The 23023-nt window shown below is 60.4% G+C and overlaps 1 protein-coding gene across 2 annotated transcripts in view; it reads left to right on the plus strand.

The window, feature by feature from the left end:
* LOC111161163 (dynein axonemal heavy chain 2) overlaps window positions 1–23023 on the plus strand; it is a 77179-nt gene that overhangs the window by 37112 nt on the left and 17044 nt on the right. Inside the window, exons 30-64 of one of the 2 annotated variants that reach the window (XM_022524700.1) lie at window positions 1131–1348; window positions 1610–1711; window positions 2037–2162; window positions 2454–2564; window positions 2817–3005; window positions 3313–3416; window positions 3523–3712; window positions 4232–4412; window positions 4859–4986; window positions 5257–5409; window positions 5703–5828; window positions 6556–6774; window positions 6954–7071; window positions 7234–7370; window positions 7848–7985; window positions 8066–8224; window positions 10926–11078; window positions 11196–11287; window positions 11541–11739; window positions 11826–12050; window positions 12788–12892; window positions 13556–13795; window positions 13901–13986; window positions 14129–14259; window positions 14355–14504; window positions 14774–14941; window positions 15181–15341; window positions 15487–15626; window positions 16684–16816; window positions 16919–17058; window positions 18279–18489; window positions 18753–18869; window positions 19031–19172; window positions 19849–20018; window positions 20136–20252. In XM_022524700.1, coding sequence (XP_022380408.1) covers window positions 1131–1348; window positions 1610–1711; window positions 2037–2162; window positions 2454–2564; window positions 2817–3005; window positions 3313–3416; window positions 3523–3712; window positions 4232–4412; window positions 4859–4986; window positions 5257–5409; window positions 5703–5828; window positions 6556–6774; window positions 6954–7071; window positions 7234–7370; window positions 7848–7985; window positions 8066–8224; window positions 10926–11078; window positions 11196–11287; window positions 11541–11739; window positions 11826–12050; window positions 12788–12892; window positions 13556–13795; window positions 13901–13986; window positions 14129–14259; window positions 14355–14504; window positions 14774–14941; window positions 15181–15341; window positions 15487–15626; window positions 16684–16816; window positions 16919–17058; window positions 18279–18489; window positions 18753–18869; window positions 19031–19172; window positions 19849–20018; window positions 20136–20252 — 5279 coding nt within the window. The remainder of the gene's footprint in view (window positions 1–1130; window positions 1349–1609; window positions 1712–2036; window positions 2163–2453; window positions 2565–2816; window positions 3006–3312; window positions 3417–3522; window positions 3713–4231; window positions 4413–4858; window positions 4987–5256; window positions 5410–5702; window positions 5829–6555; window positions 6775–6953; window positions 7072–7233; window positions 7371–7847; window positions 7986–8065; window positions 8225–10925; window positions 11079–11195; window positions 11288–11540; window positions 11740–11825; window positions 12051–12787; window positions 12893–13555; window positions 13796–13900; window positions 13987–14128; window positions 14260–14354; window positions 14505–14773; window positions 14942–15180; window positions 15342–15486; window positions 15627–16683; window positions 16817–16918; window positions 17059–18278; window positions 18490–18752; window positions 18870–19030; window positions 19173–19848; window positions 20019–20135; window positions 20253–23023) is intronic. The other variant, XM_022524701.1, reaches the window with a different exon arrangement.

The following is a 23023-nucleotide window of genomic DNA, read 5'->3' on the forward strand; positions in this document are numbered from 1 at the left end:
GGGTGGGACGGAGACGTACACGGAGAAAGCCTGGTTAAGTGAGGTCTGGCACCGGGCACCGAGAGGGGGATCCTGAGGAGAAGAGCTGTGTCTGGGGGCCATGCGGCCGACTTCCTTGTTTTGTCTTGGGCCAACTAAAGGTTCCTCATTTTCCCAAGAACCTTGGGGTATGTGCTAAAAAGACATTTTAATTATTCTGATAAAATGTGTCAGAAGGTATGCAAAGTTGAGGGACAGCATGCGTTTGTTGATCATTGGCAAAATTACATTTTGGAACACATTCTAAGCAAAGCCATCGAAATGCACACCCATTTGGGGAACACAGAAACCAAATCCGTCTCGCCCATGGCTACCGGGTCAGCACCCGGAGGCACGGCGGCCCGTGGACTCTGTCCTTGAGGACGCAAGGATCGCGTCAGATTCCAGGGCTTCCACATTCTCCTCAGAAGCTAGAAGCGGGGGAAACAGGGGACTAAACCAGCAAAACCAAGACTGGGAGGACACTGAGATGATTGGGAACCTGTCACCAGGAATCCACTGTACGCGGTACCTCAGGCAGTTCTGAGGCGGACGGCGCTAGCGTCGTACCCACAAGGAGGCAAGCATAGTGGACCTGCTGGTTCGTGGGTGAGCAGACTCTGCCTGGCCGTGGTCTGTCCCTCTGTCCAGTGCTTTTTTCCCTGCACCTTGGGGGATACCGACACCCCCTGCCCGTGCTCACAGTCCCCTCACAATGTGTGCACATGACCTGTGTTTACGTCTAAGAATTGCACATGTGGGGTGTGTGTGCACAGAGCCGTCTCTCCCTCCCAGAAGCTCTTGGGGTGGCTGGCAGAGCTGCAGGAATGGGACCATCTAGGACCTAAGGGAGGTGAGACGTGGTCGTATTAGTGGAATCCCGTATGCCGAACGCATGTCGTACAATATGCGCACCTGTGTGTGACGGGCCCTTGTGATGAACTAGGAAGAGACTAGGCGTGGTAGAGTGATTTTGGGACACTTCTCGGCTTCCAGCCACCGTTAGGGCAAGATGTACCCCGACGTCCGCGAGCTGGTACTGCGGGTAGAGTCGCATGCTCAGAGCCACTCCGGTGAAGTGTCCTCAAGTGTCCTTGGCTGTCCTCTCCCAGGCCTCCTGGACACGCTGACACAAATGAACATGATTCTGGAGGACATTCAGAAGTCTCTGGACATGTACCTGGAGACCAAGCGCCACGTCTTCCCCCGCTTCTACTTCCTGTCCAACGATGACCTCCTGGAGATTCTGGGCCAGTCCCGCAACCCAGAGGCCGTGCAGCCGCACCTCAAAAAGTGCTTCGACAACATCAAATTGCTGAGAATGCAGAAGGTCAGCTGAGCCGGCTGGGCTGGGATGAAGGGCAGGGGGGGATGGCAGTGTCAAGGGATTTGGGGGCCTTGGAGGGGACCGTGGCCTCCCAGCAGGAGGGGGGCATGAATGCTTCTGGATTATCTGGGATAGAACTGCTCGGAGTTGGTAATATTGGGGTCAGGGGAGAGTAGAGGAGACTCCCCTTGAAGAGCCCGGGGGCCTCTAGGTGGCTTGGAGGGGCAGGCGGGCCAGACCGCTCCCAGCTCCCTGTTTTTGCAGGTTGGGGGACCTGGCAGCAAGTGGGAAGCCGTGGGAATGTTCTCGGGTGACGGCGAGTACATTGACTTCCTCCACCCCGTCCTTCTGGAGGGGCCTGTGGAGGTGAGTAGTGGTGAGGGTCTAAGAGCCGAGCTTATTCTTCTTCCCCTTGGAAAGTGTGCTTGGCTCTGTGAGGGGAGAGCACCTCCACGAAGGGACCCTCCTACCGTCGCTGAACCCCCACCCTGTCCCCTGACGCTGAAAAGCAGACCGTCTGCCCCCTCACCTCCGTTTCCCTCTGGGACCCAAGCCAGCTGCCGCCCAGCTCCAGCTCGTCCCCCGGGGCCCAAAGTCCCAGAGACCTACTCCCGAAGCCCCTGCCCTCTGGGGACGCTTGTCTCTGGCCCTGAGGCCCGGCCGTCCGGCCCTGTCCCCTCCTCCCCCCCAGTCCTGGCTTGGTGATGTGGAACGGACCATGAGGGTAACCCTGCGGGACCTGCTCCGGAACTGTCGCCTGACCCTCAAGAAGTTTCTTAACAAGAGGGACAAGTGGGTGAAGGAGTGGGCTGGCCAGGTGAGCCAGGGTCAGTGGAGACGAGGGAGCATGGAAGGGGTGGGAGGGAGCCGCAAAGGTCAGGACAGAATCTCGAGTGTCGCCAGACGCAGGCCTCTTGCCCCTGTTCTGGGCGAAGGCCTTGCTGCTTTGCAGACTGGACCCTTAGCTCCTGCCCGTAGGCCCGAGCCCCCCCTGCAGGGCAGAGCGAGCCCGCTGAGAGGGCCCTGGCGCCCGGGGCCGAGAAGAGGCTGGGCCTTGGGGGCTGGGCTGCGAGCGAGGCCCGAGGATACAGCCTCTGCGTGGGCCCAGGTGGTGATCACGGCCAGTCAGATCCAGTGGACAGCCGACGTCACCAAGTGCCTGCTGACGGCGAAGGAGCGAGGAGACAAGAAAATCCTCAAGGTCATGAAGAAGAAGCAGGTGGGGGGCCCTCCAAGTGTGCGGCGGGCCTGGGGGGCCTTGGAGGGACACTCTGGGGTCCGGGTCAGGGCCACGGCGATGGTGTTTTGTGGTGGGAGTCCTGCGAGGCAAATCCGGGGGGCCTGGAAGGGCTGGGGGTCCGGAGTTGCGGGGGGCTGGGATGGGCCCGGGGCTGGAAGCTGGGTGAGGCGCCGTCGAGCTGTGCCGGCCTCGCCCCCGCCCTGCTCTTCCCCGCCGCCCCCTGTCCCGCAGGTGTCCGTCCTGAACAAGTACTCGGAAGCCATCAGGGGGAGCCTGACCAAAATCATGCGGCTGAAAATCGTGGCGCTGGTGACCATAGAAGTCCACGCGCGGGACGTGCTGGAGAAGCTGTACAAGGCCGGCCTCATGGACGTCAGCTCCTTTGACTGGCTCAGCCAGCTGCGCTTCTACTGGGACAAGGTGCCCGGCCCACGCTGCCACCCACACCCTCCTGGCGCTGCGGTCCCTAGGCCTGGTTCTGCTCTCGGTCCTGTCCCGTCTCCCGAGGCAGGACAGCTCACCGCGGGGGCAGCTGATCGGGCCCAGGAAGGCCGCGGGCATTTGTGCAGCCCGAATATCACCTTCTGCGTGGGCTGTAGGCCCTTCCCTTCACGGTCCGGACGGAACCCTGGTCTCGTAACTGCAGCCTCCCAGTCACCCCCAACCCCCAACCCCCCAAGCTCCTCCTCCAAGCCCGTCTCTCCCTTCCTCTGTGCTGTTGCTCTAGGATCTGGACGACTGCTTGATCCACCAGACCAACACACAGTTCCGGTACAGCTACGAGTACTTGGGGAACTCTGGCCGGCTGGTCATCACCCCGCTGACCGACAGGTGGCTGACGCAGTGACAGGGTGGTGGCCTGGGGAGCAGCAGCTGCTGGGCGGGTGGGGGGGCGCACTCGCAGGAGTCCGACTGGCATCCTGCCCTCGATCCTCAGGTGTTACATGACCCTGACCACGGCCCTGCACCTGCACCGGGGGGGCTCCCCCAAAGGCCCGGCGGGCACGGGGAAGACGGAGACCGTCAAGGACCTGGGCAAGGCCCTCGGCATATATGTCATCGTGGTCAACTGCTCCGAGGGCCTAGACTACAAGTCCATGGGCAGGATGTACTCAGGCCTGGCCCAGGTCTGTCCCCCCGCCCCGCCACCCCTTCCCGGTCCCGGAAGGTCAGCTGAACCCCGGTCCGGTCCCCAGCTTTGTGTAGTGTACAGCACTCCCTGCCCTCAGTGTTCACGACTGTGGAAACCCCTGCACCTCCCCGAGCTCCGCTCGAGTTCATTTTTGCTTGTTTGGAAACTTAGGAGATGACGTAAGGGCTCAACGAGGTCATGCACGTGTACATACCCGTCCCAGGCACAGGCCTCCGGGCTCACCAGTTCCCTCCCCAGGGTCTCTTCCCAGTGCGTGCTGGCTCCAGCCATCCCTGAGGTTGTCCCTGAGGTTGTCCTGTCGGCTGGAAAGCTTTGGGCCAGGACTGCCCCTGGGGTTCCCTGCCCCGCCAACCCGCCCAGACAGCACTCGAGCTCTGGAGACCGCCACACCTGCCGGGACATATCAGGCAGGGCTGCCCAACCCGGCCCCTCGGGGCTCCCCGCTGGAGGGGACGGTGCTTCTCTGGCCCCCCAAAACTCTGCCCCCCCACAGACCGGCGCCTGGGGCTGCTTTGACGAGTTTAACCGCATCAACATAGAGGTGCTGTCCGTGGTGGCCCAGCAGATCCTGTCCATCCTGTCCGCCCTGGCCGCCAGCCTCACCCGCTTCTACTTCGAGGGCTTTGAAATAAACCTGGTGTGGTCCTGTGGGATCTTCATCACCATGAACCCGGGTACGGGGACGGGCGTGTCCAGGGCAGCTCGCTGTCTGCCTGCTCCCCCTTCCAGGCCAGTGGGTTCAGCCCAAGGGGAGGGCGGTGAATGACGGTGCCTGGAGAGGGAAGGACAAACACCCAGCTTTCTGGGAGAAGGGGAAGAGGTCTTGCCGTAACCTCTGTGTGTCTGTATGTGCCCTGTGTCCTTTGGGGTACTCCGCCATCTTCTCCGGCTAGGCCGGCCCCAGGTCCTGGTGTGTCCGCCGTCCCGTGTGCAGGCACAGGGACTCTCACCAGCACGCAGGGCCCGGGCTGTGTCATTACAATTCCCCGGGAACAGCTGGGGGAAGGGTCTGCGGGGAGACCAGGAAAGAGTGAACCGGGGTTGGGGAAAATGGGGCTGCGAATGGGTAGGGGTCCTCGGGGACCGGCCTGGGTTCTACACAGACGGTGCTGTCTTGCAGGCTATGCCGGCCGCACAGAGCTGCCAGATAACCTGAAATCCATGTTCCGGCCCATCGCCATGGTGGTGCCCGATTCCACTCTCATCGCGGAGATCATCCTCTTCGGGGAGGGCTTTGGCAACTGCAAGGTATGTCACCAATGCTCTGACGTCCCTTCCGGGATGAGTCCCCAGACAGAGGCATCTCCAAGGGAGGCGGGCTGCGGTCAGGAGGGTGTGGAGCCCCCCTCCCCCGCCCCTGGGAGGTCCCCAATCCGCGGCAGCACCATTCCCAAAGTCTTCTGTTAGGACTGTCCCCAGAGCCCAGCCTGGCCTGCTGGAGGCCCGGGGCCCCGCTGCGTGCGTCTGTCGCTGTCCCCGCGTGAGGCCGCGGTTTCCTCCTCGGTTTTCCTTCCCCAGATTCTGGCCAAGAAGGTGTACACGCTGTACTCGCTGGCTGTGCAGCAGCTGTCCCGACAGGACCACTACGACTTCGGCCTGCGTGCCCTCACCTCCCTCCTGCGCTATGCGGGCAGGAAGCGTCGCGTGCAGCCGGACCTGTCCGACGAAGAGGTAGATCGCGACACGGCCCTTGGGCCTGACCTCCAGGGTCCCTGGTCATACCACCTGCACTGACGCTTTCCAGCTCCTCTCCCCAGACTGGGATCCCCACCCCGCAGCCCGTCCCTGCGTCACCTGTCCCCTGCGTCGCCTGTCCACTGCGTCGCCTGTCCCCTGCGTCGCCTCGCTTGGACGTCTGCACTGTTCTTGCCCCCTGCCGCTCAACCCTTTGGACAGGAAGGGGGGCCGAGTGGGTGCCCAGGGCCCCCCTCCTCAGGCCAGAGAGCCCCTCGTTTCCTGGCCAGGTTTTGCTGCTCTCAATGCGAGACATGAACATCGCCAAGCTCACCTCTGTCGACGTGCCGCTCTTCAATGCCATCGTGCAAGACCTGTTCCCCAACGTCGAGCTGCCCACCATCGACTACGGCAAGGTGCTCGCCCTCGCCCCTCCCGCCGACCTCACCTGTGTGCTTGTGGACCTGGCGCTCGGCTTCTGGGCCTTGTCCTGCTGTCCACGAGCTGTGACTGTTTCGGGGTCCGCTGCCCTCTCTGGGCCTCCTTGTCTACGGAACGACCTAGACCTATTCAAACACTCCACTCTCTGGCCGCAATCCCACCACCCCCGGCGCGGCTGGCCTCTGCCTCTCTGGTGCCCTCAGAGCCCTTCTTGCCTTTTTTATACCCACCAGCCCCTGCTGCCGTGTCAGAGCAGTGGCATAGGAAGGGTGGGCAGGAGGATTCTAGGAAGTTCTAGAAATTCTAGAAAATGCTACAAGAATTTTCTTCTCTGGGGGAGTGGTGGTTCAGATACCCGGAATGATCCTTCTCCCTTGAAACCCATAAAACATTAGCTAAAAATATGTCTTTGCAAATACATCGCTAGAGAGAAAAGGAGAATTCTTGGGCCAGTGGGGGGAGGGGAGATCACAAGCTAGCCTGCCGAGGAAAGCGCCCTCGCTGCGCCCACTTAGCAGATGAGGACATTGAGGCCCAGAGCAGTCCCTGCCTCAGGGTCCCTGGCTGGCTGACCCCAGAGCCCAGCCTCGCAGCTCTGCAGCGGCCAGCGGGCTCCTGAGTGAGCGATGGCCAGGGTAGGGGGGCCCCGGGTGCCACGGTGGCGGGGCTTACAGGCCTCCCGCCATCTACCGCCCCTCTCAGCTGCGGGACACCATCGAGCAGGAGATCCGCGACATGGGCCTGCAGAGCACACCGTTCACCCTCACCAAGGTCATCCAGCTGTACGAGACCAAGAACTCGCGCCACTCCACCATGATCGTGGGCTGCACAGGCAGCGGCAAGACCACCTCGTGGCGTATCCTCCAGGCCTCCCTGTCCTCGCTGTGCCGCGCCGGAGAGCCCAGCTTCAACATGGTCAGGGTGCGGACTGGGGACGGGGACACGCCTGCCAGAGACCGCAGCGCAGGCGGGCAGTGCTGGCCAGGAGGGTGGGGCTCAGCCCAAGGGGACCGGGGAGAGACCGGAGACCGAGGGCAAGTCCGGACATCTGGGAACGGGGCTGACCTGGGTATAAGCCGAGATCTCTGTGTCCCTTTTAGGAGTTCCCCTTGAACCCGAAGGCTTTGTCCCTGGGGGAGCTGTACGGGGAGTATGACCTCAACACGAACGAGTGGACAGACGGCATCCTGTCCAGCGTCATGCGGACAGCATGTGCAGGTGCCGCGTCACGGGGAGGGAACCCCAGCAGTCCGGGGGCGGAAAGACCCCACTTGGGAGGAAAATGCCAGGCTGGAGTGTGCTCGCCTCTCTGAGGAGCGGAGGATGAGGGGTGGTCTGGGGAGAAGGTTCTAGCTTCCTGACCATCCTCCTCCTACCAAGACGAGAAGCCGGATGAGAAGTGGATCCTTTTCGACGGCCCCGTGGACACGCTGTGGATCGAGAGCATGAACTCGGTCATGGACGACAACAAAGTCCTGACCCTCATCAATGGGGAGCGCATCGCGATGCCTGAGCAGGTATGACCCTGCGGGGAGGGTCAGGGAGGGGGCCAGGGCACCCCAGACGAGGAGCTCCAGCGGGAGAGGGGAGGAGGAGGGCGCCGGATTCAGGGAGACCTGTGTCCCAGGGAAGAAGGCCAGGTAAACCGTGGGTGTGGGGAGGAACCGTGGGAAGGGAAGCCCTGTGCACAGGAGTCAGCCCTCCCGCACCTCCCTGGCCTCCTTCCCCCTCCTCCCGGCCTGGATTCATGGGCTGCGACGCCCCCTTTCTCATCCACTCAGTGCGAGCCAGAGGGGGGTTTTCTGGAAGCTTCACCTCGAATAAGCCCTAAATTCTTTGTAAAAAAGCAAGTCCTTTGTAGACCTTCGTCTTGGCACGTCGTGCCACGCTCAATGCTCGGATAGAGGCACTTGGGGGACATCGGGGGCTGCGTGTTTCTCCCCGTGGAGGCTGGGTGGCGGGAAAGACGGAGCCCTGACCGAGTGTCTCCCCAGGTGTCCCTCCTGTTCGAAGTGGAGAACTTGGCCGTGGCGTCTCCCGCCACCGTGTCCCGCTGCGGGATGGTCTACACCGACTACGCCGACCTGGGCTGGAAGCCCTACGTGCAGTCCTGGCTGGAGAAGAGGCCGAAGGTACGGGGTGGACGGGGGAGCAGCGGCGGGGCCCTGGGGCGGGCGGAGCACAGAGGTAGAGCCTGTTGTCCGGACTCCAGGCGGAGACAGAGCCGCTGCAGCGCATGTTCGAGAAGTTCATTAGCAAGATGCTGGCCTTCAAGAAGGACTACTGCGCCGAGCTGGTGGCCGTCCCGGAGTACAGCGGCATCATCTCCCTCTGCAAGCTCTACTCGGCCCTGGCCACGCCGGAGAACGGGGTGAGGGCGGCCGCGGGGTGCGGGGGTGGGAGAGGCTGCAGCCTCGCGGGAACAGCCCGAGCGCAGCCATGTGTCCGAGACCCGGTTTGAACCCGGGTGTGAGTGCAGCAGGGACCCCGAGGGGAGGTCTCATGGACCACGGAGCCGTGCGGGCCCGTGTCCACATGAGGCGGGATGCCAGACTCAGGACTCCCGGTCGCTTACTGCACACAGCGAAACCTCGCTCTCATTTCCTACCGTTGTTTGGGACCTGAGGGTTGTTCATTTGGTTCCTCGTTTCTCCATCCTTTAGAAAAATATCTATTAAATTTTGGTATATGGGAGGGTATGGGATACCATTTCTGCTGGAAGGAGCTCCCCGTCTAATCTGATGACAGGTTTTTGGAAATTTTCAGGTTGAGCCTTCGGCTCAGGTCATGATCCCGGAGTCCTGGGATCAAGTCCCATGTCGTCAGGCTCTCTGCTCGGTGGGGAGCCTGCTTCTCCCTCTGTCCCCATCCCTCTGCTTGTGGGCACGCACTCTCAAGTAAATAAATAAATAAAATCTTTAAAAAATTTTAAGAAAAAAGGAAATTTGCAGATTGATTGGTACTTAAGAAAATTGTTGTTCAGTTTAGAATTGTGGAGTGAGGACCAGACATGCATATTTTTCTGTTGAGATTAAACCTCTGCCCCGCAATGGTTCCTAGTGTTTTTGAAGACATTGCTAGATAACCGAACCGTTCATAGGCAGTTACAGGACGATGACGGTCTCTAACAGTGTGTGTTGCTCCTGGCGGAGCCAACGCAAGTGGAAACTCTGCAAATGAACTTGCAAGGTCACGTGTGGGACGAAGACAGTCCTATAGCCTCAGTGCACGGGTGTTGAGGAGGCGGGCGGGGGGCAGAGCCTGGAGGGGACGGGAGTGGGGGGAGGTGTGCAGCGCCTGGGGCAAGCTGGAAGGACGGACTAAGGCCTCTGCGTTGAATACGGTAGAGAGTCAAGTCTCAGCACTGTTTCCCACCTGCAACTTGTGATGGGGGACTGTGCTGACCCCAAGTCCGATATCCTGGACCGGACGGCATCCTGTGTGCCGTGTTATCTGTGGTTCTCAGCATCTTAATTCGGAACCTCCCTGCTCCCGGCCTGTGGCTGTTTCGTGTGGCAGGTGAGAGATGGGGCAAGCGCTGCTGAGTTAGCCGCCTGTGGGCCACTGTCGCCGAGAGCCCCGTGTGCCGCACACACCCCGCTGAAGGCACCTGCAACAAGCCCTCGGCGGGGGTAGTTGAGAGCAGGAGCCTGGACATGCTGTTTCTGGGGGCGCCCGGCTGGCTCAGTCGGCGGAGCATGTGACTCTTGATCTCTGGGTCATGAGTTCAGGCCCCACGTTGGGCGTGCAGCTTGCTTAATACATATACATGCTGTTTACCATGAACTCGGTACACTGTAAAATCTCATTATTATTTTTTAATTTCATGTTTAATTACACAAGTAATAGTTGAATCTAATTCCCCTTTAAAAAAAACCATTTTATTTATTTATTAGAGAGAGAGAGAGCGCGCGTGCGCACAAGAGTGGGGTGAGGGGCAGAGGGAGAAGCAGGCTCCCCGCCGAGCAGGGAGCCCAAAGTGGGACTCAAGTCTGGGGACTCTGGGATCATGACCTGAGCTGAAGGCAGATGCTTCGCCAACTGAACCCCCCCAGGCACCCCCATCACAGACCTTTTAAATACGTATTTGCCTGCGAGCCCAGACGTCGCCATAGAAAATGTATTTAAAACCCATATTCTGGGGGCGCCTGGGGGGCTCAGTCTATCGTCATCTGCCTTCGGCTCAGGTCATGATCCTGGGGTCCTGGGATCGAGCCCCACATCGAGCTCCCTGCTCAGTGGGAAGCCTGCTTCTCTCTTTCCCACTCCCCCGGCCTGTGTCCCCTCTCTCAGTGTGTCTCTCTCTGTTATGAGTAAATGAAAACCTTAAAAAAAATATGGCCCTGTTATGTACCACATTCGCAATATGCTTACTAAACAGTGGCATGGTTTTGAGTTCTGTGTCTCTGCGTGTAGATTAATTTCATTGCTTTTTTTTAAATCTTGGATACTATCCCACTGTGGAACACGACATATTATTTTTCCGTCCCTCTATCGGTGGACATGTGGGTCTTCTCTGATTTTTTGCGCTTACAGAGAAGTCACCGTGAGCGCCCCTGGACCGGTCTCTGTGAGCGCCCTTGGCCCTTGCTCAGGGTCCATGTGGTGTGGCTGCGTCACTTCTATGGCATCTTCCTCTTCTTCTTCTTTTCTAAGATTTTATTTATTTACTTATTTACTTATTTGAGAGGGAGTGCAAGTAGGGGGGGCGGAGAGAGAGGGAGAGAGAGACTCCCCGCTGAGCGCAGAGCCTGACGCGGGGCTCGATCTCAGGACTCTGATGACCTGAGCCGAAATCAAGAGTCGGACGCTTCACCGACAGAGCCCCCCGGGTGCCCCAATGCCGTGTCTTTATAACATAGCGGAGACGAGACTCGGGGCAATGGCTGAGCTGCAGAAGTTTCGGGTGTAACTCCCTGTTTTAGATATACGGTCATCTACAACAACACGGTTTCCCGAACGGAGCCAGGGAGGGAGGCGAGCTCCAAGCTTTTGTGGCCATCTGCCAGAATTGCCCCCCCGCCCCGTCCATCTCCTATGTGAGGAGGCTACTTCCCTTGTCGTCCGTCCAGGTGAACCCGGCGGACAGTGAAAACTATGTCTCCATGGTGGAGATGACCTTTGTGTTCAGCATGATCTGGTCCGTGTGCGCGTCCGTGGACGAGGAGGGACGCAAGAGAATTGACAGCTACGTCCGGGAGATTGAGGGCTCCTTTCCCAATAAGGTGGGGACCCTCGGACCTGCCGACTCGGCCATCCTTCTCCTGGGGGCCTGTGAGCGCTTGCGCCTGTGGGGGGAGCGGACGCCGGCTTTGGCAGCCTCACACGCCTTCCCTCCTTAGGACACAGTGTACGAGTACTTTGTGGACCCCAAGATGCGGAACTGGACGTCGTTTGAGGACAAGCTCCCGAAGAGCTGGCGCTACCCTCCCAAGTGAGAGTGGGGCCTGGGGCGGGGCTTGCTGGGAGGGGGCCAGAGGCAGGTGAGCTGTGGGGTAGGGGGCTGCAGACAGCGGTGCCTCTGGAATGAGGGAGTGCGATCTGGAGGGCCCGGGACAAGGGCCCTAAGGAGGAGGCAGGATGCCCCATCTCCAGGCCCCTCAGGGGGATGTGTGAGGGAGGCAGGGGGAAGCCGGGTCGAGAAGGAGCAGCCCAGGCCCTTGGCCAAGGCTCCCTTTCCTCCCCAGCTCCCCCTTCTATAAGATCATGGTGCCCACCGTCGACACCGTTCGCTACAACTACCTGGTGAGCGCCCTGGTGGCCAGGCAGAACCCCGTCCTGCTGGTGGGTCCCGTGGGGACCGGGAAGACGTCCATCGCCCAGAGCGTCCTACAGTCTCTGCCCTCCAGCCAGTGGTCAGTGCTGATTGTCAACATGTCCGCACAGGTGCGCCACGGGGCCCGGGGCTCCGCCCCTCCGGCCCTGGGTCTCTCCCTGCGAGGCCCCGCGTTCATGCTGTGTCCGTTCACCAGACCACGTCCAACAACGTGCAGAGCATCATCGAGAGCCGGGTGGAGAAGCGAACCAAGGGTGTTTACGTCCCATTTGGGGGCAAGAGCATGATCACCTTTATGGACGACCTGAACATGCCCGCGAAGGACATGTTCGGGTCCCAGCCCCCGCTGGAGCTGATCCGCCTTTGGATCGACTACGGCTTCTGGTACGACCGCACCAAGCAGACCATCAAGTACATCCGAGTAAGCCTCCCAAGAAGCCGCTCCCTGCCCTGGAGGTTCAGCTCCTACTCCCCAGGGACCCCGGGAAAGAGCCCCGGCATCCTGTACTCCTCTGCACCCACACAGCCCGTGCCGGCATCTTGTGCCTCTGGCCCGTGCTCCCCACCGCGCTCTGTCCGCAGCTCTCATGCCAGCCCTGCCGCTTCCCAGAGTGGCCCGTGTGCCCAGGGTCCCTGACTCCCGTCCCACCTCCCTGCATACCCCCAGCATCTCCCTCCAGGCGGGCTCTGCACCCACAGGATTCTGAGCATCTTGGTGGTTTCTTTCTCCCAAATGGACGGGCGGCAGCCCTACTATCCTTGCTGCGGGGGTGCCTGTCCACCCAGCCCCCAGAAACTCGACCAACAGTGCGTTCTTCTGTTTCTGGGAAAGAGAACAGATGTGCACACACACATACACACACACGCAGAAGGAAAAGAAGAGTCTAGAAAACATTCTTGCACTGACCTGTATTTTCTGGTTTTGGTACATGGATCACGATGAAATGAAAACAAACACGTCTCTTTGCTGATTCTCAAGGAAACGGCCCCGATCCCTTCCTTCCGTTCTACCTTCCCTGCATCTTTATTTCCATTTGTTCTTTCTCTTTCTCATTCTGTCTCGGGCCCTCTCCCCCTCCCCACTCCCTCCGCTCCACTCCCGTGCCCTGTCTCGTCCCTTTCCCACCTGTCCCAGCCCGCCCTGTCTCTGCTCCCCAGGACATGTTCCTGATGGCCGCCATGGGCCCCCCCGGGGGCGGACGGACCGCCATCTCCCCCAGGCTCCAGGGTCGCTTCAACATCATCAACATGACCTTTCCCACAGTGAGGGCACAATGGGGCCGGCAGGGTGGGGGGGGGTTGCTGTAAGGGGCAAAACCGACCGCGTCCCAGAGAACTGAGCGGGCGTATCAAGGAGGGCTGGGGGAACCCCTGAGCAGAGGTGCGTGCGGGGGCTGTCACGTAGGGCAGGGGCCACTATTGTGGGAGCCCTAGCTTCTGAGCCCCAAGGGCAGCAGGAGGCAAGTGTAGCTGGGGCTTTTGGAATGAGACACGCGGTGGGGGGCAGAGAGCTCAGGGGGCCTGCATAGACGAAAGGAAGGTGGATCCTGCAGCTGAGAGCCGAGAGCAGCGCCCGGATTCGGGGAGCTGAGCGGGGCCCTCAGAGGTGCCCCCAGAGCCTCAGTAATCAAGATAAAGCACAGCTGAATGCAATCTTAAAGCAGCTAATGCCAAAAATAGAGGACGCTCAAACACCCCAGTTTTACATAAATGCACGCGATGGGCGCGTGCCGAGCGGTGGCCCAGCCCAGGGCGGGGGCGCGGGCAGCAGGCACGGCCACGGCCATCCCTGTGTGAGCTGTTGGTGTGCGTTCGTCATGCATATCCGCTGATTTTTGAATATCGCACAAACACCTTATTGCTCTCGACTTTGGGGGGGTTTTGGTGCCCCCCTAAAGCCAGCTGCCTCCCCGGGGTCCCGGGGAGGGGCGGGCGGGCCAGAAGCCGGCGAAGGCGAGCGTCAGGGCCTGTCCCCAGGAGTCGCAGATCACCCGAATATTCGGCACCATGATCAACCAGAAGCTGCAGGACTTTGAGGAGGAGGTGAAGGCCATCGGCAACGTGGTGACCGAGGCCACCTTGGACGTGTACAACACGGTGGTGCAGCGCTTCCTGCCCACGCCCGCCAAGATCCACTACCTGTTCAACCTCCGGGACATCTCCAAGGTGAGCCGCCTTCCCCTCCCGCGGGGCCCTCGCAGCCCAGCCTCCCCGGCTTCCCGCTGCAGCCCGGGGGTCCTGCCCCTCCCACTGGCCATGCCCCTCCCGCAGGTGTTCCAGGGCATGCTCAGGGCCAATAAGGACTTCCACGACACCAAGTCCAGCATCACGCGGCTCTGGATCCACGAGTGTTTCAGGTGAGATGCCTGTGCCCCTCTCGAGGCCGGACAGATGCCCCCGTCAGACGCCAGTTGCGGGCCTCCTGGGCCTGGCACCCAGCCCCTGCCGCGGGGCCCTGTGCCCTGCACTCCTGGGGCTCAGCCCACTCCCTTCCAATAGAGTCTTCTCTGACCGGCTGGTGGATGCGGCAGACATGGAGGCCTTCGTGGGCATCATCAGCGACAAGCTCGGCTACTTCTTTGACCTCACGTTTCACAATCTGTGCCCCACCAAGCGCTCTCCCATCTTCGGTGAGTGGGCGCTGTGGCCGCTGCGGGTGTGGGAGGGGGCCTGGGAGGAGGGCTGGGCTGGCCCCGGAGGTCTGAGCCCTGCTCCCCTGGCCCAGGGGACTTCATGAGGGAGCCCAAGGTGTATGAGGACCTGACGGACCTGGTGGCCCTGAAGGCGGCCATGGAGGTGGCGCTTAGCGAGTACAATCTGTCTCCTGCCGTGGTGCCCATGCAGCTGGTGCTCTTCCGAGAGGCCATCGAGCACAGTGAGCACCCCCTCCCATCCCTCTGGCACCCCAGTGGAGGGCTGTTCCTGAGCACGGGCATGTCTGGGAAGGAGCCTTCCTCTCGGGCCCCAGAGGGCTTGTCCTCCCCAGGGGCGGCTGCTCGAGGTGCCCCAGGCCCCGGCCTCTTCCCCACTTCTCTGTCCAAGTCCTTCAGTTTCAGGCAGCCCATCTCCAGCTTAGGGCCCTGGGGTCCCCCCCCCGCCCCCCGCCGTGGCTCCGCGGCCTCACTGCCGGGTCCCCCTCCCCAGTTGCGCGGATCGTGCGTGTCATCGGACAGCCTCGGGGCAACATGCTCTTGGTGGGCATCGGGGGCAGCGGGCGCCAGAGTCTGGCCCGCCTGGCCTCCTCCATCTGCGAGTACATCACCTTCCAGATCGAGGTCACCAAGCATTATCGCAAGCAGGAGTTCCGAGAAGGTGCAGCCGATGGAACCCCGGGTGGGCTGGGGGCTGGCGTGAAAGGTCAGGTGCCCGCCTTCCTGTGGAGGCAAGAGTAGGGGCGGTAGAGGCGGGCGCTGAGCCTGCCAGGCTTGGTGGGCGGCAGGCGGCATGGTGCGCGGGTTGCAGGCCAGGGGACACGGGAAGGGGAACAAGGGACGGGATGGCGTGTCTGACACCCACCTGTGCCCTCTGCCTCCTCCCCTCTTCCCGCCCAGATATCAAGCGCTTGTACCGCCAGGCGGGAGTGGAGCTCAAGCCCACGTCCTTCCTTTTCGTGGACACCCAGATCGCTGACGAGTCCTTCCTGGAGGACATCAACAACATCCTGAGCTCAGGGGAGGTCCCCAATCTCTACAAGGCTGATGAATTCGAAGAGGTGCGAGCCCCTCCCCCGCCCTCCACCAGCGGCTGCGCCCCTCTGACCACCCCTCCCTCTCATCGGTGCCACAGGGGCCCCGCCCCCTGGGGCTCTGCCCTCCAACCGCAGCCCTGCGAGCCCAGCTGATGTGGCTTCTGTGCAGATCCAGACACTCATCGTGGAGCAGGCCAAGGCGGAGCAGGTGTCCCCGTCCTCCGACAGCCTCTTCACCTACCTCATCGAGCGCGTGCGCGACAACCTGCACATCATTCTCTGCCTCAGCCCTGTGGGCGACCCCTTCAGGTGACCCCTGTGACAGCCTCTCCCCCAGCCTCCACCCTTCTCCATTCCCCCTGCCTCCTGGGAGCGAGTCTCCTCAACAGCTCTGGCTCTCTCTCCACCTGCCCCCCCCCCGCCCCTCCGTGGGCCGCTCCTTTCCCTAGACCTCGCCTTCTGTCCCCAGTGCTGCTGCTGACAGAGGAGGCGTACCTTCCCTTTCGGTAGGGACTAGAGTGTCCTGTTGTCGCTTTGTGTTTCGTTTTTAAATTTTTAGTTGTCATTCTACAAAAACAAAATAACATCAAAATTTACCGTCGTAACCATTTTGCAAGTGTCCCGCTCACGTGGTTAAGCATAATCACATCGTCGTGCGACAGATTTCTAGAACTTCCTCATCTTGCGAAATTGAAACTCTATGCCCACTGGATAATTCCCCACTTCCTCCGCCCCCCCAACCCCTGGCAACCACCAGCCCCCTTGTGTTTCTGCGAGCTATTCGCTCTTGGGTCTGTGGTACGTGGTGTGTTTACCGCGCACTGGGCACTACACTGCACATGTCACCTCGAGTCCAGTGACAGCTTGGGTTTGTGTCCCTGTTAGTCCCATTTTATTTTTTTTTAAGGTTTTATGTATTCACTTTTTAGAGAGAGAGCAAGAGAGAGCGAGTGGTGGGAGAGACAGAGGGAGAGAGAATCTGAAGCAGACTCCCCACTGAGCACAAACCCTGAGGCAGGGCTCGAACCCACGACCCCAAGATCATGACCTGAGCCGCAATCAAGGGCTGGACGCTCCACCGACTGAGCCCCCGGGGCATCCCCATGTTACTCCCATTTTAGGGATGAGGAAACTGATGAGGGGAGGGTTAGCGCATCTGCCTGAGATCCACAGCTAGAACAAGAACCCGTTCCTATGTTCTACACTGAGCTGGCCCTGAAGGAAGCAGGGTCAAGACAGGGACACACAGGAGCATGGGGATGGGACACTTAGGTTCCAGGAAAGCAGACGGACCTTGTGGAGGCCAGGAGTGGAGGCCACCTGCCTCCATAAAGGGGCTTGACTGCCTCTCGAAACCCCTCCCCAGGAACTGGATCCGCCAGTACCCGGCCTTAGTGAACTGCACAACCATCAACTGGTTCTCAGAGTGGCCCCGAGAGGCCCTGCTGGAGGTGGCGGAGAAGTACCTCATGGGAGTGGACCTGGGGACGCAGGAGAATGTGAGCACCCCCCACCCCCGGCACCCAGCCCCAGGCCCCCTCCTGCGCCCCTCCTTCACCTGCCCTCACTCCGCATCTTCCGTCCTTTCCCACGGGCCTCAGATCCACAGGAAGGTGGCCAAGATCTTCGTCACCATGCACTGGTCGGTGGCACAGTACTCCCAAAAGATGCTGCTCGAGCTGCGGAGACACAACTATGTCACCCCCACCAACTACTTAGAGCTTGTGTCCGGGTACAAGAGGTGCGCAGAGGCATGGAGGGCGGGGAGGCCCGGGGAGCTCGGTGACATGATGGGGTGGGACATATCCGGAGCCGGCCCAGGAGGCCAAGGAGCCAGGCGCCCTGGGGGGAGAGGCCGAGATGTGGGGGTCTCATTCTGCCCTGCTGAGGGGCGGTGAGAGAGAGCCGGGGTTCACATCTCAGAGCCTTCGGGCCGGGACTCCTCTCTACACCCTCTATGCTCTGTCTTTGTTTTCCACGATGCCGTTTCTTTCTCCAAGTGCAATACAACGGTGATGGTACCGTGTATGCCCGCGAGGCAGGTACCAGTCCTCTTCTCTCCAACCTCTCCTTGACTTTGCACCATCTCGAGAATCAGACATTCCTTTAAGTTGTATCGAGTGCCTCTTTACGTGTGCAACGTAATACCAATTTGCTTCGAAAGACCTAAAACAAATGTAAAAAAAAAACCCCACAAAACCCACCTCATTGACTAGATTCTGTGTTGTGATCAAGGCGAGGAAAAAGCCATTTGTCATAAGAATGATCACCTGTGCCTACACATCCACTTCATGTATTTTCTGAGCATCTACTATGTGCTGTGTACTATTCCCAGTGCTGCAGTCCCGCTGTGAGCAAAGAAAGCTCTTGCCTTCCCTAGATACCTGGGTGACCGGTGGCCAGTCGCTGTGCTCAGCCCTTCACGCATATTTTCTCACTTAGTCCAGAAAAGGATCCTGCATAGAATTTTTTGCTGGGGTGGGGTGGGTTGGGCCTGAGCAGTGTTGAAAACTTTTTGAGTAAGTTGCTAACTTTTAACACGAGAGGCTTAGTAAAATCCAGATTTCCAGGTTTTCTTTAACAATCAGAAATCGTGTCAAAATGGGGTGGAGAGGAGGGGTGGCCATCCCCTGGGGACAGGCTGGTGTGTGCTGGTTCAGGGCAGCCCCTGCTCGGTGCGCAGTGGGAGCGAGAGTGGGGAGCGGGTGTGAGGACTGCGGCCCGTAACCCGTGCTTTGCCGTAACCCGTGCTTTGCAGCTCGGAATAACGTGGAGGGATGAGAGTTGGGAAGCGGGGAGACAGCTGGGGAGCTGTTAGCCCTGATTCAGGCCGGAGGCTGTAAAAACGTCACGGTGCTGGCGGCGGCGGTAACAGAAAGCGAGACGGGGACCCATGCGGGGTGTTCCCCTTTCCGGGGGCCCAGCCTCTCCAGGCACAGTCTCCTTTCGTGCGCGCCCCAGGTTGCTGGGAGAGAAGCGGGAGGAGCTGCTGGACCAGGCCAACAAGCTGCGGACGGGACTGTTCAAGATCGACGAAACCAGAGAGAAGGTGGAAGTGATGTCCCTGGAGCTGGAGGACGCCAAGAAGAAGGTGGCTGAGTTCCAGAAGCAGTGCGAGGAGTACCTGGTCATCATCGTGCAGCAGAAGCGAGAAGCGGACGAGCAACAGAAGGTGCTCTGGGCCATGGCACTCTGGCCCCGCCCCACGCCCCTCCCACCCAGCGGGCTGTGGCCCCGCCCCACGCCCCTCCCACCCAACGGGCCGTGGCCCCGCCCCACACACCCACAGCTGTCAGCGCCCTCCCGCAGGGGCTTCCAGATTGCCCTCCCTGACCGTGTCAAGGGGGACACAGGCCCCTCCTCAGACTTCCATCCTCCCCGCCAATACTTCCCCCACTTTCGCCCACGGCCCAGAGGAGTCCTCTCCGTCCCTAGGCAGTCACAGCCAATAGTGAGAAGATCGCAGTCGAGGAAGTTAAGTGCCAGGCACTGGCTGACAATGCCCAGAAGGATCTAGAAGAGGCCTTGCCAGCCCTGGAGGAAGCCATGCGGGTATCAGAGCGGGAAGCCCCAGGGAAGGGAATGGGACCAGCCTGCTTTGTGCCCCAGACTCCCCCAGGGAAGCGAGAAGGGGCGGGCCAGCCTCAGCTGGGACCTATCCTGTTCCCTGAGTCCCCTCGGGCCCTGCTCCCTGAGTGAGTCCCTTTGTCCAGGCCCTGGAGTCCCTGAACAAGAAGGATATAGGAGAGATCAAGTCTTACGGACGGCCCCCCACCCAAGTGGAAATGGTGATGCAGGCCGTCATGATTCTTCGAGGCAACGAGCCCTCGTGGGCAGAGGCCAAGAGGCAGCTAGGTAAGCCGGAGCGCACGGGGTGACTGACGCCCGTCCACCACACTTACCCATCTGCTGTGCGCCGGGCACTCAGGGACACAGACAAGCGAGGCGTCCCTCCCACCCTCAAGAGCGGGTAGAGCCCAGTGCATAGGAGGAGATGTAACTGGCAGTTAGGTTCTTTGGTCGTAAGTGACAGAAAACAACTCATCTTGATTGAAAAAAAAGAAGACGAAATCGTCATAAAAATACAGGAGTATATCTCAGAATCCAAGGGCAAGAATGCCTCTGGGCACCCCCAAAAGGACAAAAATCAGAAAATATGAAACCGGAGGCTTGGTAGGACAAAGCCTGCAAGCTGTAGGTGGGGGACCCCTGCCCTGGAAAGTCAGTGCGAGGCATACAGAAGTGATGGTGTGTGTGTGTGCATGTGATTGTGCACGTGTGTGTGCACATGTGTGTGTTGGGTGGGAGGGGTTTAGGCTGCGAGTCTCCAAGGGACGTGGTCGCAGATGGGGCCAGTACCACTGGGGAGAGTCCCGGGGACTTGGAGCTTCCAGAGACAGAAGCAAGGTCCGCGGGGGACCTTGGGGTGAGGCGGGGTAAGCCAAGCCAGGAAGAACACGGCTGTGCCCGAGCCGTGGAGGTGAAGCTGGAGAAGACTTCCGGCTGAGTCCCCCCTGTCTTCACCCCTCAGGGGAGCAGAACTTCATCAAGTCCCTGATCCACTTTGATAAAGACAATATCTCGGACAAGGTTCTGAAAAAGATCGGGGCCTACTGCGCACAGCCCGACTTCCAGCCTGACATCATTGGCCGAGTCTCACTTGCGGCCAAGTCCCTGTGCATGTGGGTGCGGGCCATGGAGGTGAGCGGGGTGCACGCAGGGTGGGGGCGAGGCTGCGGGAGGCCCCCACAGGAAGGAGGCCCCGCGGGCGCGGGCGGGCAGGCGCGCGGCCACCGCAGCCGGGCTGTCTCCCCACAGCTGTACGGGCGCCTGTACCGCGTGGTGGAGCCCAAGCGGATTCGGATGAACGTTGCCCTGGCCCAGCTTCAGGAGAAGCAAGCAGCGCTGGCCGAGGCCCAGGAGAAGCTGCGGGAGGTGAGCCTCAGGCCCGTCTCTTCCATGTGGACACTGTCCCTGATTTCTGGGGTGCTGGCGGCCATTTGCTCCCCCGTTATGGTCCTGTGCCCCTGCAGGTGGGCTGCCTCTGGCTCAGAAAGGTGTGTCCCTGGCAGGGGTTGAAAAGGCACGGGGGCCACCGCCCCGACCAGCCCCTTCAGACGCTGACCTGGGGGCTGGCGGGGAGGGGAGGGAACCACTCTCTGCCAGCCGGTGACATATCCAGGTGCCCTCCTAGCGGACTTGGGGACAGCACCTCCCACGGTTCCTGCCCCCGGTTCAATGGTCTTTACTATCCACATGGTGTGAAATTCCAAAGGTACAGGGAGAGGCTAGCGAGAGGCCTCACTCGCGCCTGGCGCTCCCCTTCCTGGAAAGCAGCCTCGCTGACAGCTTTCTGTGTAGCCGTCCAGGGCTGTTTGCTGTACAAGCACATTTTTGTCATTTTTTCCTCGTTATATACACTGCTGTGCGCCGTCTGGTCTCGTGTAGCTGAGTATGTCGAGGTTGAATTTCTCTCTGATGCTCGCCTGCCTGGCTCCGTTTACTTCCCTGTGTCCCTTTCTGGCGGAGATGCTTGTCCTCCCGAAGCTTCTGGTCTTCACATGTCCTCAAAGGCTGTTGACACTAACTGTATCCGCAGCGAGGTTTTACGTTTTTATGGAGCCAAAGCTGGTCACGCCATCCCAGAGCGTTTCCCCCGAAACCGCCAAGGGAGCACGTGCGGGTCTTAGTCCTGGAATGGAATGAGGACCCCGAGGCTCGGTGAGGGGAAGTGACTTCCCAGTTACCCACAGAGCAGGCTGGAGCCCACGCTCCGGGCCCCCAGCCCCGCTCTTCCCGCCGCAGACATCCTTGCCATTGGAAACGCAGCTGCTTGTGGGGCCTCTTTGACTCCCTGCGAGCAGGGCCAGGCAGGCTGGGCCCGTGGCTTCAGCCTGCACACGCACCCCCTCCCCTGCCCCGTCCCCACGGCATGTCCCCTCCCGGCCGCTCTCACAGCAGCCGGTCTTCTCCTCTCTCTAGCAAGAGTGAATAATCACGGGGCTGACAGCTCATTTGGAAAGGTCTTGCACTCACGATGATTCATATCCTGGAATGAACAATTAGGAACTGTTCCCCTGACGTGTGAGAACCCGGGCCCGCAGCGCCCACTGCCAACAATGTCATGCACTGGACAGGCGTCCATAGGGCACCGCGTGTCAGGTCTCTTGGGAGCCCCTCGCTGACGAGAGGAAGCAGACAAGGACCCCACGTTTCCCCTTCGTCACTGAAACGCTCTGAAGTTTCCGAGCCGAGCGCCCAGCCTGCCTCGCCGGCCACATGAGGACACCGAACTGAGGCCACGGCCCGACCCGTGGGCACCCGTCTCTGGGACAGCCTGGGAACGAGCATTTTGAAAATTTCCCTGTCAGAGCCAGCCGGGGCGGGAGAGCCTGGATCTAGCGAGGGCCCAGGGTGTTGGAAAGAGGCCCAGAGCTCCGCCATCGGGCGCGTCAATTCAAATCCTGAATAAACAGTTTTAACCTTGACTCCCCTGCTTGGAGACCTGAGAAGACCTTTCCCCTGGCCGGATTCTGACATATGTAGGCAGGGATTGAGCAGAACCCTGAGCAGCGGGGAGCAGTGCATTTCAAAGATTAAGTCCCCGCGTGAACTAGATCCCAAGTAAAAATCTGAAATCATCTTCTTTTGAGAGTTAAAAATCAAGAAGCCAACCTTGTTGAGTTAACATCCCCAAACCCTCTCAGTTTCTGCTCAGTCTCTGCCAAGGGACCCCCAGCATCGGGGGAGACCCTGTATCCTCCAGCCGTGGCCCTGGCGGTCACTCAGCGGAAATGGGCTGCCTGTGGGGCCTCAGGGGCTGTCACGGCTCTGAATCACGTCTCTCGTGAGCAGTGTTTGAAAATCAAAAAAATCAGGGGCCTTAAGGCATGCACGGCTTCCAGATAAAATGACGTTCCTGGGGACCAGCTGTTCTTGTCCCTGAGACCGCATTAAAAATTTGGCGGCGTCTGCAGGAGGAAGGATTCTCGGAGATAACCCTGGTTTTAGCTCCACTGGAACGTCCCCGATCTGGAACCCGCCACCTGTGAACTTCCAGCGGGGAGAGCCTCCCACAACAGATTGATTTGAGACAGGATCTGACCTTGGCTGAATCGGGGAAGGCTGCAAGGCCGAGGGTGCGCGCGTATCTTTCGCAGCGGGTGGTCACTGGTTGAAATACAGGGTTGACCGCCGCAGACCCTCCGTTGCCCGTCGGTGGCATTGAGACGTTGGCCATGTCCTGCAGCCACCCCAGCATCTAGTCCAGAGCCTGCCCCCGGCGCACACGGAAACCCCAGCTGGGGCCTTTCAAGTTCAGGTTCCCGCTCTGCGTCTTAGCGAGGCGCGGTCAGCCCACCCCGCAGCAGTGCATGGCCGGCTCCCTGTGGACTGGCTGAGGCCCACGAGGGCTGCCGCTCAGGGAGGCCTCTCACCCCGTCCCCTGCTTATCCTCGCTGGAAAGTTACCTTCAGCCGAGTCTGAGCTGCAGCCGCCGTTGTTGCTGACACCTGGGGCCTGGCAGGAAACCAGCCCGCTGCCGTCGCATCTGAAGACACAGCCACCCTCCCCTCCAGAGCCCCCCAGATTGTTCGGGCCTGGTCCCTTAAGGCACAGGTCACACCCACGTGCCACCTGCCGTAACTGCGTGGCCTGGAACCTCGGCCCAAATGCAGTCTCAGCCTCCCACGAGCCTGTGGGCAGAC

Source organism: Enhydra lutris, unplaced genomic scaffold (genome assembly GCF_002288905.1).
Source record: "Enhydra lutris kenyoni isolate GAN:26980312 unplaced genomic scaffold, ASM228890v2 scaffoldscaffold82, whole genome shotgun sequence".
NCBI classification, from domain to species: domain Eukaryota; kingdom Metazoa; phylum Chordata; class Mammalia; order Carnivora; family Mustelidae; genus Enhydra; species Enhydra lutris.